Here is a 15,173-nt window from a genome sequence, read left to right on the forward strand (position 1 = left end):
TGGGGAAAGTGCTCCCGCAAACGGAGAGCGCGAAAGAAACGTGCCCTTCTGAATCACGGCTGAAGCAGCATCTAGCACAGGGGTTGGCAACCTGTGGCCCGTGAGCCACGAACAGCCCATGGGGGTCGTTTAAAGGGCCCCCGAACTGCGCCACCCGCTCGGCGAGTCCCTGCATGCTGCGCTAAACCGGCACAATGCGGAGCACGGACTCGCTTCCACAGCGCCAGAAATCGCATCTACACAGATGCTGAAAACCACGTCTGCGCAGACGCATCCAGCCACAGAGTGATCTCTGCAGGAGTGAATTGGCCCAGGTGAGGTAAACCTTGTCAGCCCCTGATCTAGCAGGATTCATCTTCCTCCACTCAAACACAGTCTTCCGCTAACTGCATCCTCACAACAAGTCTGGGAATTTAGGAAAGGGTTACAGCTCAGGGATGCAGCGGTTGCTTGGCATGCAGAAGGACTCAGGCCAGTCCCTGGCAGCCTCTCCAGACAGGGCTAGGACAGACGCCTGTCCAAAATACTGGAGGGTCACTGACAGCCAGCAGAGATAACACTGAACTGGATGGACCAACTGGCCTGACTTCTCTGTTCCTTGCTCAAGCTACTTACCGAAATGCGGAAATCTTGGGGAGAGAATTTGAATCCCCCATGGCCAAAACCAACATGCTATGAGCTGCACTCCCTGAGAGTAGCCCAAGAAAACACACAGCCAGCTTTTGACGCCAACTTCTCACTCAGAGAGAGGGAGGGGGAAAGGGAAGGAAGACATGGCACTTCTACTAAGCCTTTCCCCTTATTACGACCATCAAACACCCCCCCCCCACACACACACACTCTGACCTCCCCAAGAATGTCTGGCAGCTTAACTTCCCGTAAAGCAACCAGCCATTTTGGCAGAACAGCAAACATTTCCAACGAGCCTTGCTGGGACTGTTCACAGCCGATGATGGTTTCCATATTCAGAGCCCAGCCCTTCCCCGTTATTGGAACTGAAAGGAGCTGGCAGAGCTTCCTACCAGGCAGGGGTCCACGGCCACCCCCCGGGCCTCCAGGTTCTTCCGGACGGTTGTGACCTCGTCGTTTGCAAGGTAAGCCGGATGCTCTTCGTTGCATTTTATCATCTTCTCAAGTTCGTTTTTCGTTTCATTGCGGATGGTCTTAAAACAAAAGAAATGCCATTGCTTTTTAAATTTTATTTTGAAAGTCTCACTCTTGCCCTAAGCGGAGTGGGGGAAAATGAAATCAAGATTCTGCTACACCTTGCATGTCTAAGTCTCCCTAAAGATAACACCTAGCCAAGGCACAAAAGTTGCGCAAAGTTATAAGCACAAAAGCAGGGACAGAATGTTTCCAGCTTCTCTCCTGACTCACCCCCCCAACCCAATAAGCTGGTCCAAGATGAGGGACTCCAAAGGCTTCTGGAAACATGGAAGCCTTAACTTTAGCCAGTCTTGGGGGGGGGGGGTTCACAACAGTAGAGCTGCCACCAGGAGCCCTTCCCTAGAGAGGGTATAGAAATACTGTAAGTAAATAAATAAAACAATTAAATAGGCTGAGACTGTATAATCAAGAGGGGGTATGATCTCAGGGCCTCTTCATCTAAACACCCTCCCCCATTTTGGTTACTATGATGCTTCAATGGCACTAGGACTCCACATGCAGGGAATACATATTTCTATCTTGGGGGAAATTAGCACAAATAGCCACCGTCTGCCCTCGTGCAACTAAAACAAGAGACAAGGTGGCAGGCTGCCCCGGAGAGGTGTGGCCTTGGGGTCACTCAGGTTCTCCGGAAAAGCACCTTGATCTGGGCACACCTCTGCAGACCCAGGAACTGCAGGGCAAGGGCTCTCTCCTCCCATGCTTTGATCAGGCTTTTCCATTTCAGCATCTATCTATCTATCTATCTATCTATCTATCTATCTATCTTGCAGCTGGGCTGAGCCAGAGAATCCCAGGGCAACACCTGGGCAGCTTTTTACCTGTTCTTTGGTGCGCCCCACCCAGTAGAGCCACCTTTTCTTCCAGTCTGGGCCCACCATGTCTTCAATGACTGATTCAGCTGGACAAGAACACAAAGAGCAAAACACTGAGTACACAACACCACACTGTGATTTTCTCTCCCTCCCTCTCATGGTGAGCAACCACTGATTTAATAAGCAGCATTCTGGACTGCCTGCAAAAGGGGGGAGCATCTGCAGGAGGAGGAGGACAGGTCAGGACAGAAGAGACAACGGTGCCCTGACCAAGGGGCGACCAGGAGGATTTGATGGCAGCGTCCCGAGAAAGGCAGCCAAGGGGGAGAGGAGCACTCACTGTCTTTCAGGCGACTGTGCAGGGTCTCCTCCATGAACTGAATGGCTGCGTCCCACTGCTGCTTGTCTGAGATGGAGCGGTCCTCCAGGGCGTTGTGCTGGATGACTCTCTGCCAAAGCACAGGGCAAACGTCAGGTCCCCAAACGGGCGCTGCGTTTTCTCCCCCTTAAAGAAACCCAGCTTCCACATGTGCAGCAAAAGCGCCAGGTAATTCAGAAGCTTGTTCCTCAAGAATTCTCAAAGCAAAGCTGCTGGAAGAGCCGACATGCTCCAGCCCAGCTCAAGCGACCTCACTGTAAGTGGCTGGAGAACAAGGAAAAGGGAGTCCCTGTGATCCGATTTCAGATCCCTCTCTTTCTGGGAAGGACAAGCTTGGAGTTACGACAGACAGTGAAATGGATCCAGCCTTCCTCAGGTGTTTCGTCTGATCCCATAAGGGCAAAACGCATGTAAGAGGGAGAACACCTCTATGCTCACAGCTTCCACATGAAGATCAGGAGTTGAGGGGTGGCCTTCGTGCCCCCAGCCCCAGTTACACATTTCTTGCCTTAGTCAGACTGAATACCGCCCAAAAGACATTCTAACGTTTGGCTGAGCATCACTGTAGCATTTTGGGTATACAGTCATACCTCATGTTGCGTTCCGCTCTTGTTACAGACTTTCAGCTTACGAACGCAGAAGCGCTTGATTGCACCCTGCACATGCGCAGAAGAGACACTCTAGTTGTGGACTTTTTGGGGTCAGAACGGCACCCCGAAATGGATTAAGTCTGCAACTAGAGGTACCACTGTAGAGATGTGAAGGCCAGAAAATGACAACAACAATCAAGGAAAAAACATTCCCACCCCCTTTCCACTTTTTCTGGGTTTTCATTCAATATTTCTGTTTTTTCCCCAGGCCTTGACATGTCTATCCAGGTAATGATATGGATTCAATTAATCAAGTCAATGAACAAATTTCTGAGCAGTGACGCCAAGGCCACCGCTGGAAGCCCCACCAACCAAAGAAAGGCTCTGGCGATTCCTTCATCCGCACATAAAGAGACAACATGTTAAAACCAGAAAAGCGCAAGAGAGAGGGAATCGTTTCTTCTATGCCATGGGAATAGATTAAGGGAAAGGATTATGGCCCCACCAGGCTGTCTTCCGCTCTCTCGTTCCACTTGTGGCGCTTGATGCTCTCATCCTTCACGGCTTGCTTCAGTTTGTCAAAGATGTCGTCGTGCTCTTTGCCCTTCTCTTCCGTCATGAAGCGAGCAAACTCCTCCTGGAGGGTCTCCCAGGCAACCTGCAGATTGGGAAACAGAGTCCGGCCTTGAGAAGCGGCTCAACGCTGGAGGCACCAGACTGGGCAGACAAGCGCTGAGGCCAGCAGAGGGAAGCAGATCTAACACGAGATGAGGAAACCGACTCACATCAAACACATCAACTCACATGCCCTGTGCAATAACAGGGGGGCGGGGGGGGGGCTGCCTGTGCCCTGACACTGAAGATGCCCAACACGGAATGATAACCAACAGAGCCACTTCCGTGAGGGAAGTGAAAGGTTGAACTGGAGAGGGTGGGTGGGGCGCAGAGGAGACACCAGACAGCATATGAGAAGGGGCTGTTTCCAGGGCTATGCAGGAAGAGAGGTGAGGTGAGAAGAGATGCCAGAGGCATGTGGGAAGAAGGGAGGGGGCAGCCTGTGGAGCTGGCTGAGGAGTAGAGAGGGTGGAAGAGGCACTCTGAAGGACCACAACTGGGGATGGCACAGAACTGAGGCCTGGGTGGCAAGGACACCAGAAGAGCCCTGCTAAATCAGACGAGCATCCTTCCCCCGCAATGGCCAACCCAATGCCCAGAGTGGGAATCCCGCAAGCAGGACATGGAGGGTGTCAAGAAGACACCTTCAGCCACACGGGGCTCATTGAGACTGCAGGGTTCCAGGAAAGCGGCCCGGGTGCCCCCACACTTTCTCTCAAAAAGGCAGAATGGATTTCCCAAGGGACTTGAGTTGACCAGCTGCAGAGCTCTGCAAAGAGGTGTGCACCTCTGAATCTGCTCCAAGGACATGCCTAGCCTTCACTCACTTGCCACTGTGGGCAATCCTTTGTGTAACCCTAAAGTGAATCTATGACAGGCTTCCTCAACCTCGGCCCTCCAGATGTTTTTGGCCTACAACTCCCATGATCCCTAGCTAGCAGGACCAGTGGTCAGGGATGGTGGGAACTGTAGTCTCAAAACAGCTGGAGGGCCGAGGTTGAGGAAGCCTGATCTATGAGAATCGGGGGGGGGGGGGGGGAGAGACAGGCAGCCCCCCTCCAAAGAGCAGGCTTGTTTCGTGTGCCGTTGCATCTGTCCCTTTGCGGGGACAGAGAAGGAGATTCAGCCGAGATTTATCCCTCCGCTTGCGCAGGTCAACCCCCCACGGTCTCACCTCCACGGCCTTGTTGGGCAGCTGCTTGTCCGTCCACTGCTTCAGCTTGATGTCCACCGTGGTGTTGAAGGTGCCCGAGTTGGTGGTTTGTGCTGCCGGGAGGTAGATGTTTTCTATCACGTGCGTCGAGACCCTGTCCCACAAGGTCTTCTGAAGGATCTCCTCCCTAAAGGGGGGGGGGACACAACCAGAGGTCACTTTGCATCCCCACACGCGGCCCAGAGAGAGACCCAGCGGCAAAAAGAGGTTTGTTCCCCAGGAGAGACTCCCTCCTCCCCCCACAAGGGACACCAGCAAAAAGTGGGAGAGGCTGTGACCTTTCAGTTTTAAGCAGTTCTGGACTCGCTCAGTGCTGAGGTCCAGGCTTTTGCTTTTCTGTCTTCATTTGGTTCTAGTATATGAGTGGCTGAGCATTTTTTTAATTGCTCTGCAAGTGGGAATTCGGTTCCAGGGGCATTTTCATGTATACGCACAACCAGTAATAATAACAATAATAATAAAGTTATTTATATCCCGCCCTTCCCAGCTGAAGCTGGGCTCAGAGTGGCTAACTACAGTAAAATAATACAGCATTCTAAAATCAATTCATTATAAAATCAGTTTAAATCAAATTGATAGCAACCATTGGGCTAGAGTTCTCTGAGGATTACCAAAGGAGGGGGTCAGGCTGTTTTCTTGGCCAAAGGCCTGGTGGAACAGCTCTGTCTTGCAGGCCCTGCGGAAAGATGTCAAGTCCCACAGGGCCCTAGTCTCTTGTGGCAGAGCGTTCCACCAGATCGGAGCCACAGCTGAAAAAGCCCTGGCTCTGGTTGAGTAGACAAAAATGTGCCGGTACATCTAGAAAAAGAGATGTTGGTACTGCGTACCCTTTTGTACCCTCAGAAAAATGCACTGCGCACAACCCTTGGAACTGAACCCTCACATGAATTGAATTGAATTTATTAATTTCGGTCACAGACCAGTTCCAGCTCACATACAATATCAGGGAAGTCATAAAACAGGATAAGGATACATTTGAATTTCAATTGGGTACAACAGGAGCAATACAGACATTGCAGCAGTTAAAAATATATGTTAAATCTTAATCACTAAAATATAACCTAAAATTGTCATTTAAGGCCTTAGTCATTATGGTAGCACAGCTTGTTCCCTAAGTTTTATGGCAGTCGCACAGAATTTGGCCACCCTTAGCTTGATCTCTGGATCCTTGTTCTCTACCAGAGATTTCAGACACTGAAGTTCGGACCCACTTGGAGATTTTTGTATAGCAGGGATGATAAGTACCAAATGTATATCCCTGTAGAAACAACAGCGTAACAAGACATGAGAGACAGTTTCTACCTCCATCCAGCCGCAGGGGCAGACTCGTTCCGCGTACGGTTTACCCTCGAATCTGCCCTGCAATAAGGCAGATGGCAGCACGTTGAATATAGCGAGGGTGAATGACAGTCTGTATTTGGGTATTTGTAATTTTGACAGAGATATTGCTGAGGTAAACCCTCTCCCATTATCTTTTATTGCTGGGTGTTTATTCATCTCACGCACGTGACACTGCAGTTCCACATCCCAAATTCGTTGGCGGATTATTGCTCTAGCTTTCTCATAATCTACAGCACCCTCACATGAGACGCCCCCATACTATACTGCATGGAGCAAATGGATGAGCGCGTAGCCTGCTGAAAACCAGCTTGACTGCAGCTTGCTTCCCAAGGCAAACAGCAGCAGTAGCAGCAGATCCCTGCACTCCTCTCCTGTGATTGTGAGGATCATCCAGCAGGATCACTGGAAACCCTTTTATGCTCCTTCAGTTGCGTCTTAGTAAGGCCAGCTAAACTCCAGCCTTTGCTTGATTGCTACGGGGGTAAGCTCAAAATTGCCAAGTGAGCCCAGATGGGTTCAGACTTGCTCTGCTCTTTAAAAGTAGAGCTGGCAACCAGGTTTTCAAACCTTGTAAGAGTTATTTATGAGAACTTAAAAGGAACTGAAGAATTTAAAGAAAAAGCAAAACCAAAAACCCTTCTAAAAGCACGGATTACTATTGTGTTTGGCCAAACGATGGTTTACGTCAAGTTCTGGCCCAAAGCAAATTAATCCGTTCAGCAAACGCTGTTCCCGGAACGCGACACGTTTCAGTTCATCCATCAAAGCCTGCTGGCCTGATCTGGCAGGAGGATCTAAAAGGCGCTGCGCAAAACGCTCCACAAGGAACCGCCTGCCTGGGAGAAAAGAGTCTCCAGCAAGAAAGCTCTTGTGTTGCTAAAACAGAATCAAAGAGGGTCAACTTTCTGGGGGTCCCCAGCCCTGAAGGCTGCAAAGGAGGACTGGGCCAATGTTCCAGCAGCACCTCCTTGTGAAATTGCACATGCACACATAGCCCTGCAGCCATGCCCAGGTCCTGGCCTGGTCTTTGCCCTAAAGGCCGGCGAAGGGAGCCAAACTGGGCAAAAGATGCACACAGACACAGCTTCCCATGCTGAATAGAGGCCTTTCGTAAAGTCCAACTTTTCAGGGCGCAGACTCTCCCTCTTTCCTTTTTTCTTTTGGTTTTCATTTCAGTCAAGAGCAGAGTATTTACGGCCTTCTGCAAAGAGTTGCTTTTGCCTATATTTAGAAAAGACTCTCCCCTCTCTGCTGGCTCCTATAACTCATAGACGAAGAACAGTCAGCAACAGACGCTAGGATTTCTCTTAAGAGAGCAGCAAACTTGCCGGTCCTCCCCCAGCATGGCCAGGGGTTGCCAAAGTCAGACACGCAGAACCAATAAATGTTTTATAGGGAGAAAGGAGTGGATGGATCCCAGATGGGCTTTTCTGAGATATATGGAATCATCACAGGATCACGGAGAACACAGGGCAGCCTATTTTAATCTTCGCAGAACCAGCTCTATAAACCGAAAAGCCAGCACAGAACGAAGAAGCAAAATAAAAATCTCCAACTAATTACTGTACCAGTGCTTTGGTGTCACCTGGCTCAAGCTTATGACTTCATCGAGGATCTCGTTCTTTGCTTTTTCAAACAGTTCATTCTAGACAGAAAAACGAGAAGCGTTTGTAGCCATTGAGACGCTTGCGATAAGTCAGACGGATGAACGTACACGGACATGCTGTGCGGATTCAGAGCCCTGGGGCTATCAAGCTCAAGGATGGGCAAACGATGGGCTGCTCCTTCAATGAAATTAACTGGGGGCCCTTGAGTGGCCCCCTTCAAACACTGAGACCCCTCAAGCAGCGGTTCTGATGTTTGGTTGAGCAGCTCAAGATGCCCCGATTCCCCTCCCAGGTCCAGTCCTCCATCCTCCCTCCTGCCCCCACCAGCCCATGTGTGTCCCAGGACAAAAGCACAAAAAGCTACGCAGGGATACTGATCAGCAGGTCTCCCTGAGGAAGCTGCTCCGTAATTGCAGCAGCAGCAATGCCAGCAAGACGGGGCTCCCAGCCTGGGGAAAACACAGGCCGACCATCTCCCATCAAAGCTCTCCCAAAAAGAGGATGGAGACCAAGGCCCACTCTGGCTCTCAGCCAGGAAATGGACTTACCCGGTCAAGTTCTCGCAAGCGGGGGTAGTTATTCTTCCACTCAGTCTCCAGATTGAAGCGGGTTGCTATGGGGAGAAATTAAGGGGAAGGAGGTCAGATCCGTGGCTAGTTTATCTGGAGCCAGAGATTCACCCTCCAAAGTGAGGGGGGGGGGAGCAGCCGACTCCGGCCCCACAAAGGCTCCCATGGGGACCCGACTGACTGAGCTGCGCCAATTGTGGAATTGGGGGGGGGGGCTTTCTGTGTCTGGAGCCCACGCATACGGAAGGTGCCTCCACGCCATTTTCATGCCTCCCCCTCAAGGGAGCCGGGGGGGGGGGGCTGCCAGGGAAAGAAGGGGGCTGGAAAGTCAGGTTCCACCCATCCTCTTCTGCAGGCGAGAGCCAACCCGGCTTTGCTTCTTATGTGGGGCTCTAGACCAGGGGTCAGCAAACTTTTCCAGCAGGGGGCAGGTCCACTGTCCCTCAGACCTTGGGGGGGGGGGCTATATTTTTTTGGGGGGGGGATGATGCAAGAGCACCACAAGCCCTGGGGGCTGCTTACTTGTGTCTTGCGAGTGGCAGGGGATGGTGGCAGCAGCGGCGGGACGATGAGCGGCGCACAAAAGGGCTCCGGAGGGGCTCCTTAAAATGGTGCTCATCCAGCCCCCTTCCTCCTCTAGGCAGGGCAGGGAGAAGCCAGGAGGAGGGAGGGAGGATGCACAGCCTCTGCCACCATGTGAGGGAAAGAACGCGCGCACTGGCGATCCACGGGGCCCGGACTGTCCACAGGCCAGATCCAGAAGGCAATTGGGCCTGATCCGCCCCTTGGGCCTTAGGTTGCCTACCCATGCTCTAGACAATGCATTTCCTCCCTGGATGCAGAACACTGCCCACGCCTGACGTTTCATCCAACTCTACCAATGCACATGGCATGCTAAAGAACCAGGCTGGGAAACACGTCCATTCCAACCCCCCAGCACACGTTTTGCCTTCGTACAGAGAGGCAAGCGCATTCCGACACGTGGATCCTGTCCGTCAACGGTGTGTCACCCGCAAACTGCTGCGCAGCTTAAAATGTTTGCAGAGCACAGGTTTCTATTGATTGCATATAATTTGTACACAAACTTCAATGCAGTTTACAAAATCGGTAAAACAATAAAATTGTCAGAAAGGAAAAATGACCACCATTCGAAACTTTCAAAAAGTTAAAATGACAACAGACTAACATTCCAACTTTTTGGGATGTCCAGAAAGCTGTTTCCAGCAAGACTCCTGAGGGGGGCCCAGCAATGCTCCCCATATCCGGTGGAATCAGACACCAGGACAGGCCTGGCTCCTGAGAAGAGACGGACTCCTCAGTCCAAGGCCAGCACAACCCTTACCTTTGAAAGCGTCCGCCTGCTGCTCCACAGACTCTCGCACCATTTTCCAAAAACAGTCTGACACGGCAAGGCTGAGGTTCCGCGTGGTCACCTGGTGGGCCTTCAGCATGCAGTTCCTGGAAAGGACACGACAGAGACACAAACACTGGGGCGGATGTGCGAGCGAGAGAACACCTTCCCCAACAAAAAAATTAAAGAAGCAAACACAGGGGAAAGGGGGGAAACTGGTAGTGGTGCTGGGGCGGGGGGAATCCCATTGTAGTCCACACCTCAAAATACACCAGAGTAGACAGTCCCATTTCACAGATGTTTGAGGTTTTATTGCTTATTATATTGCTTATTTTGTTGCTTATTATTTATTATTCTGTTGGGAGCTGCCCAGAGTGGCTGGGGAAACCCAGCCAGATGGATGGGGTATAAATAATAAATTTATTATTATTATTACTACTCTTAGTAGTAATAGTAGTTGTGATTCCTGCATTGAAGGGGGTTCGACTAGGTCAGGGGTCAGCAAACTTTTTCAGCAGGAGGCCGGTCCACTGCCCCTCAGACCTTTGGGGGGGGGCCTGGACTATATTTGGGGGGGGGGGCTGAACAATTCCTATGCCCCACAAATAACCCAGAGATGCATTTTAAATAAAAGGACACATTCTACTCATGTAAAAACACGCTGATTCCCGGACCGTCCGTGGGCCAGATTTAGAAGGTGATTGGGCCGCATCCAGCCCCCAGGCCTTAGTTTGCCTACCCATGGACTAGGTGATCCTGGGTGTCCAACTCTGCAATTCTATGGTTTTTCTCTGGAGCCAAGAGACTGTATAATTTCATTTAGGAAGGAGGACGTCAGAAATAGGGATCCACATATTGGTGGCTCCTGGGCCCCTGCTGTTCCCCCAAGATGGAGAAGGGGCATATAGTCCCCCAGTTTCACTGTGCAAAGCAGGGGATGATGCCCACCCCATGTTCCCCCATTAGCTCCAAACTGGGGCTCATCGTACGGCCCAGAGAATGGAGGGCTGCTGACCACAGGGCGTGAATTTGAGAAGCCTGCCCACAACAAACGGAAAGACGGGCAGAGCATAGAAGCACATTCTGTGCTCCTGTCCTGCGGCAGGATGCAACTTCTCAGCCAGAGTGAAGCTCCAGCCCTAACGCACAAGGACTAAGGACTAGGGAGCAGACACAGAAGGAGCTGGCCCAGGGCTGGACCTTCAAGGAAGGCAGAGTCCATTCACCTGCAGTTGTATCCAGTGGTAGCTTTGCATTAATGGAAATCATTTGCGCTCATGCAAAGGCCCAGTGCCCCAATTTCTGCTGATCTTTCTCTGCACTTTATCCCACACTGTTACCAAGAGTCCCTGAACCCCAGGGGGCAGCTTTCCGAGACACAAAGTGTTTTCCATTAACACAAAGCCATTGCTTGGATACAACCCTGTTAGGTTTTCCTATGAATTATCTTCAGGTCGAAATCCTTCCGGGAATGTTGCACACAACCATTTCTCCAGATCAGAGGCTGGGAATTTCTGGATTATTCCCGAGGCATTTCCACTGGGCTCTCGCACAGGATTAACCCCGCACGTGACATTTCGGAGGGCTGAAAGGCCCCCATTTTGGTGACGAAAGCTTCCACAAGCTCATCAGGGAAGTCATGTGGAGTCGGAGAGTCTTCCAGGATGGCCCGTTCAAAGCAACCCCTCAGGTGATCACACTCTGCTTCCTGACAAACCATTTCAGCCCATGTTCACACAACCCACCCCCTAAAGCCTGCACTGCCCACTGGCACTAATACCAGCAAGAGGCACTTCAAAAACAAGAACAAATATTGGCATACTTGAGTAGTTTGGAGTTTTGGAAAAATTCCTCTTCGTACTCTTTAATAGATTCAATACTTTCGCAGCTATTTCCTAGAGGCAGCCGGGTTGGGGAGCCGGGGGAGAGGGAGGGAGAGAGAAAAAAAAGCACTCAGCACTGTCCAGCATACGCAGTGTGCCTCCACCCGCTGGCCCAATGCAAAGCTAGGATTACCTTTTCCCGTGACGACTGCAAAATACCCAAGAGCCTTCATTGGGAAGAGCTTGCCTTCAATTATCTGCTGGATCTGTGAAAATGGGAAAGCAGCAAAGCTGATCTCGTAGGAGTTCTCAGCTTTCCTTTACTCAACAGTGAAAGAAGATACAAAATAGGAAATGCGGTCGGGGGGGGGGGGTGTGTCTTTGCCTGACAAAAGCCATGAAAGCCAGTCCTGAATCAAGTTCTGGGGCTTTAAAAACCCTCTGCAACAGCCCAGCGCTGATGCATGCTTTAACTATCTGCAGAGTGCTTTAAAAATAAGTAGATTCTTTTGTAAAAGGAGCAATTATAACACTCTTACACATACAAAAACCTGGGAACGTTTAAATATTGGGCTATCTCCCAGGTAGCAACTTTTCTCATAACCTATAACTGTTTTTATCAAAGAAAAAGAAACAGTTCCACATACACACTCCTGGGGGGTTGGGGGAGCCCATAAAAGTTTGCTGACTTCAGAAAGCAAGCTTTCCTGGTGCCGCAGTCAGAGAAAAGCCTGGACAAAATCCTTGGCCTTCTCAGTTGTGGCCCCAACCCTCTGGGACTGCCCCCCCCCCATGCTCAGCCCATTCAGAAGCAAGTGCAGTGGATTTTAAGCACCTCCCAGAGACTTATTACAGGGGCCCCTTCTGGCTCGTGCATCACTGCGGTGATGTATTTTATGTCTGATGTAGAAGTAACTTTAAATTGTAATTTCATATGATTTTATGTAAACCACGTAAGGATTCTAAGTATTAAGAATTATAACATGACTAGAGAGGAGCTGCCGACTAATCATTAAGAAGAACTTTCTGACATTAAGAGCTGCTCAGCAGTGGAACGGACTCCCTCAGAAGGTGGTGGACTCTTTTCAACAGAGGCTGGATGGCCGTCTCTCAGGGGTTGTTTAGTTGTGATTCCTGCTTTGCAGAAGTTTTGACTAGATGACCCCTGGAGTCCCTCTCTATAAATATTTTCGATCAATCAAATCAATCCGGAAACAAAAATCAGAGTCACGCAGTGTCTGTAGAGCAAACCTGACACTTTTGAGAACAGAAGCCATTTAATGACTCCCAACAGCTCTGGGAATCAAGTTGTCAAAATAAGAAGTCCCTTTGGGATCTTCCAGCAGAAGTTTCTCTTCTTGCCCTCCCCGGAGGCCCGTCAGCATCTGCTGGACAAAATCATCCCTCCACACCCTCCTCTTCCTCACCCTGCTTGGACTGGCCACGTTTTTCTCGGCGAGGTCCACTTTTGTCAGAACAAAGATTGTCCTCTTGCCCTGAGGGTCCATTTGGCTGACCAAGTCGGTGACGATGCTGCGCTCGGCGTCCACAGACCCATCTGGAAACCAAGCAGATTGGCCATAACCTCGCAGAACATGCAAAGCGTTTTCAGCAACAAAGCAGGAGCTGAACAACTCATTTGAAGTTGAAATAAATAAAAAAATTGTCCAGTAGCACCTTAGAGACCAACTAAGTTTGTTCTGGGAATAAGCTTTTGTGTGCATGCGCATTTCTTCAGATACACTGAAACAGAAGTCACCAGACCCTTATACAGTGGCACCTCTGGATGCAAACGGGATCCGTTCTGGTGCCTTGTTTGCATCCAGAAGCGAACGCAACCTGCGTCTGCGCATGCCGCGTTTTGCCGCTTCTGTGCATGACGTCATTTTGAGGGTCTGCGCATGCACGAGCAGCGAAACCTGGAAGTAATGCGTTCCATTACTTCTGGGTCGCTGTGGAGCGTAACCCGAAAACGCTCAACCTAAAGCAACCTTAACCCAAGGTATGACTGTATATGAGGGACGCGGGTGGCACTGTGGGTTAAACCACAGAGCCAAGGACTTGCCGATCAGAAGGTCGTGGTTCAAATCCCCATGATGGGGTGAGCTCCCGTTGCTCGGTCCCTGCTCCTGCCCACTTAGCAGTTCAAAAGCACATCAAAGTGCAAGTAGATAAATAGGTACTACTCCAGCGGGAAGGTAAACGGCGTTTCCGTGCGCTGCTCTGATTCGCCAGAAGCAGCTTAGTCCTGCTGGCCACATGACCCGGAAGCTGTACGCCGGCTCCCTCGGCCAGTAAAGCGAGATGAGCGCTGCAACTCCAGAGTCGGTCATGACTGGACCTGATGGTCAGGGGTCCCTTTACCCTTTATGACTGTATATAGTGGGAGGGTGGGGTGGGGTTTTTCTCAGAACGGTAGTAGGAGATGGGTGATTGGCTCAATGGGTATGGTAAACCTGTAAACAGTCTTTAACAGTCGTCAAAAGGTTTACAAACTTCGTTGGTCTCTAAAGTGCTACTGGACAATTTTTAATTTTTTTAATTTATTTCAACTGCGTCAGACCAACACGGCTGCCACCTGAATCAAAACTCATTTGAAGGTAAGAGCTAAACCCAGAAGATGCCTAGTGGCTCAACTTGGGGCCCCAGAAAGCACAACTGATTAACAGAGTCCCAAAGCCAGAAAAAAGAAGAGGCGGCCAGCTAATTCCATCCCTCTGCCCTGCCCTGCCCTCCACAATCCCAACCCCAAAGAAGGAGCAGGCGTGGTCTGTGCCCACAAACAAGTCTCCCAAGAACCAGAGGGAACGATTGGTGACATTGCAGGGATTCATTAACCAAGACACAAGGACATTCCAGTTGCTCTCTGACTTCCTCCTTTACCTTGAATGCAAAGGATGATGGCGTTGGGATTCTGCATGTAGGCTTTGCTGATGCTGAAGATCGTCTCCTTTGTGTCCGGGGCCATCCCTGACGTCACCGTCTGGGGAAAGAGATCAAGAAGGGCAGGAAAAGAGCAACAGGTGGTGTCAAAGAACTGGGAGGAAGCAGATGGATCAGATATCCCTGGCAGGTGCATGCCCAGCTTTTTTAAAAAAGCTATCCTTGGAAGGAGATTCCACAGCGTCTCTCGGCAGATGATTTCAAGAACTGCTCTCAAGTTCTTGAAGGCAGTAAGACCATAAGAGCGGTCCTAACATTATGATATGTATGTGTGAGAGAAAGTGTTATCTATAAATATGAGCCAAGCATTTTCCCACCTCCCTGTGGTTATTAGGAGAAATTGGGGGCAACCAGGCAGCTGATGATAGTGGAAGAACACATCTATAGTTTATAGTTTTTCAGTGTCCAGGACAGCTGTCTCCCAGCTCCATCTGGCACGCAGGCTGAGACCCTCCCTGCCCGCAGACTGTCTCACTAGAGTGGTGCATGCTCTAGTTATCTTCTGCTTGGACTTCTGCAACTAGAAGGTGACTCGAAAACTACAACTAATCCAGAATGCGGCAGCTAGACTGGTGACTGGGGGCGGCCGCCGAGACCACATAACACCAGTCTTGAAAGACCTACATCGGCTCTCAGTATGTTTCCGAGCACAATTCAAAGTATTTGTGCTGACCTTTAAAGCCCTCAACGGCCTCGGCCCAGTATACCTGAAGGAGCATCTCCACCCTCATAGTTCAGCCCGGACACTGAGGTCCAGCTC

The 15,173-nt window shown here is 50.5% G+C and overlaps 1 protein-coding gene across 8 annotated transcripts in view; it reads right to left on the reverse strand.

The window, feature by feature from the left end:
- Window positions 1-15,173, reverse strand: part of OPA1 (OPA1 mitochondrial dynamin like GTPase) — a 59,809-nt gene that overhangs the window by 22,411 nt on the left and 22,225 nt on the right. For all 8 annotated transcript variants that reach the window (XM_083441969.1, XM_083441973.1, XM_083441975.1 and 5 more), the window contains 12 exons: window positions 14,354-14,453; window positions 12,898-13,028; window positions 11,664-11,736; window positions 11,470-11,542; window positions 9,639-9,754; window positions 8,276-8,340; window positions 7,689-7,765; window positions 4,741-4,906; window positions 3,457-3,609; window positions 2,323-2,431; window positions 1,989-2,068; window positions 1,023-1,163 (listed from right to left, as the gene is read on the reverse strand). In XM_083441969.1, the coding sequence (XP_083298095.1) occupies window positions 1,023-1,163; window positions 1,989-2,068; window positions 2,323-2,431; window positions 3,457-3,609; window positions 4,741-4,906; window positions 7,689-7,765; window positions 8,276-8,340; window positions 9,639-9,754; window positions 11,470-11,542; window positions 11,664-11,736; window positions 12,898-13,028; window positions 14,354-14,453 (1,284 nt within the window). The remainder of the gene's footprint in view (window positions 1-1,022; window positions 1,164-1,988; window positions 2,069-2,322; window positions 2,432-3,456; window positions 3,610-4,740; window positions 4,907-7,688; window positions 7,766-8,275; window positions 8,341-9,638; window positions 9,755-11,469; window positions 11,543-11,663; window positions 11,737-12,897; window positions 13,029-14,353; window positions 14,454-15,173) is intronic.

Source organism: Podarcis tiliguerta (genome assembly GCF_965153285.1).
Source record: "Podarcis tiliguerta genome assembly, chromosome: 5".
Classification (NCBI taxonomy): domain Eukaryota; kingdom Metazoa; phylum Chordata; class Lepidosauria; order Squamata; family Lacertidae; genus Podarcis; species Podarcis tiliguerta.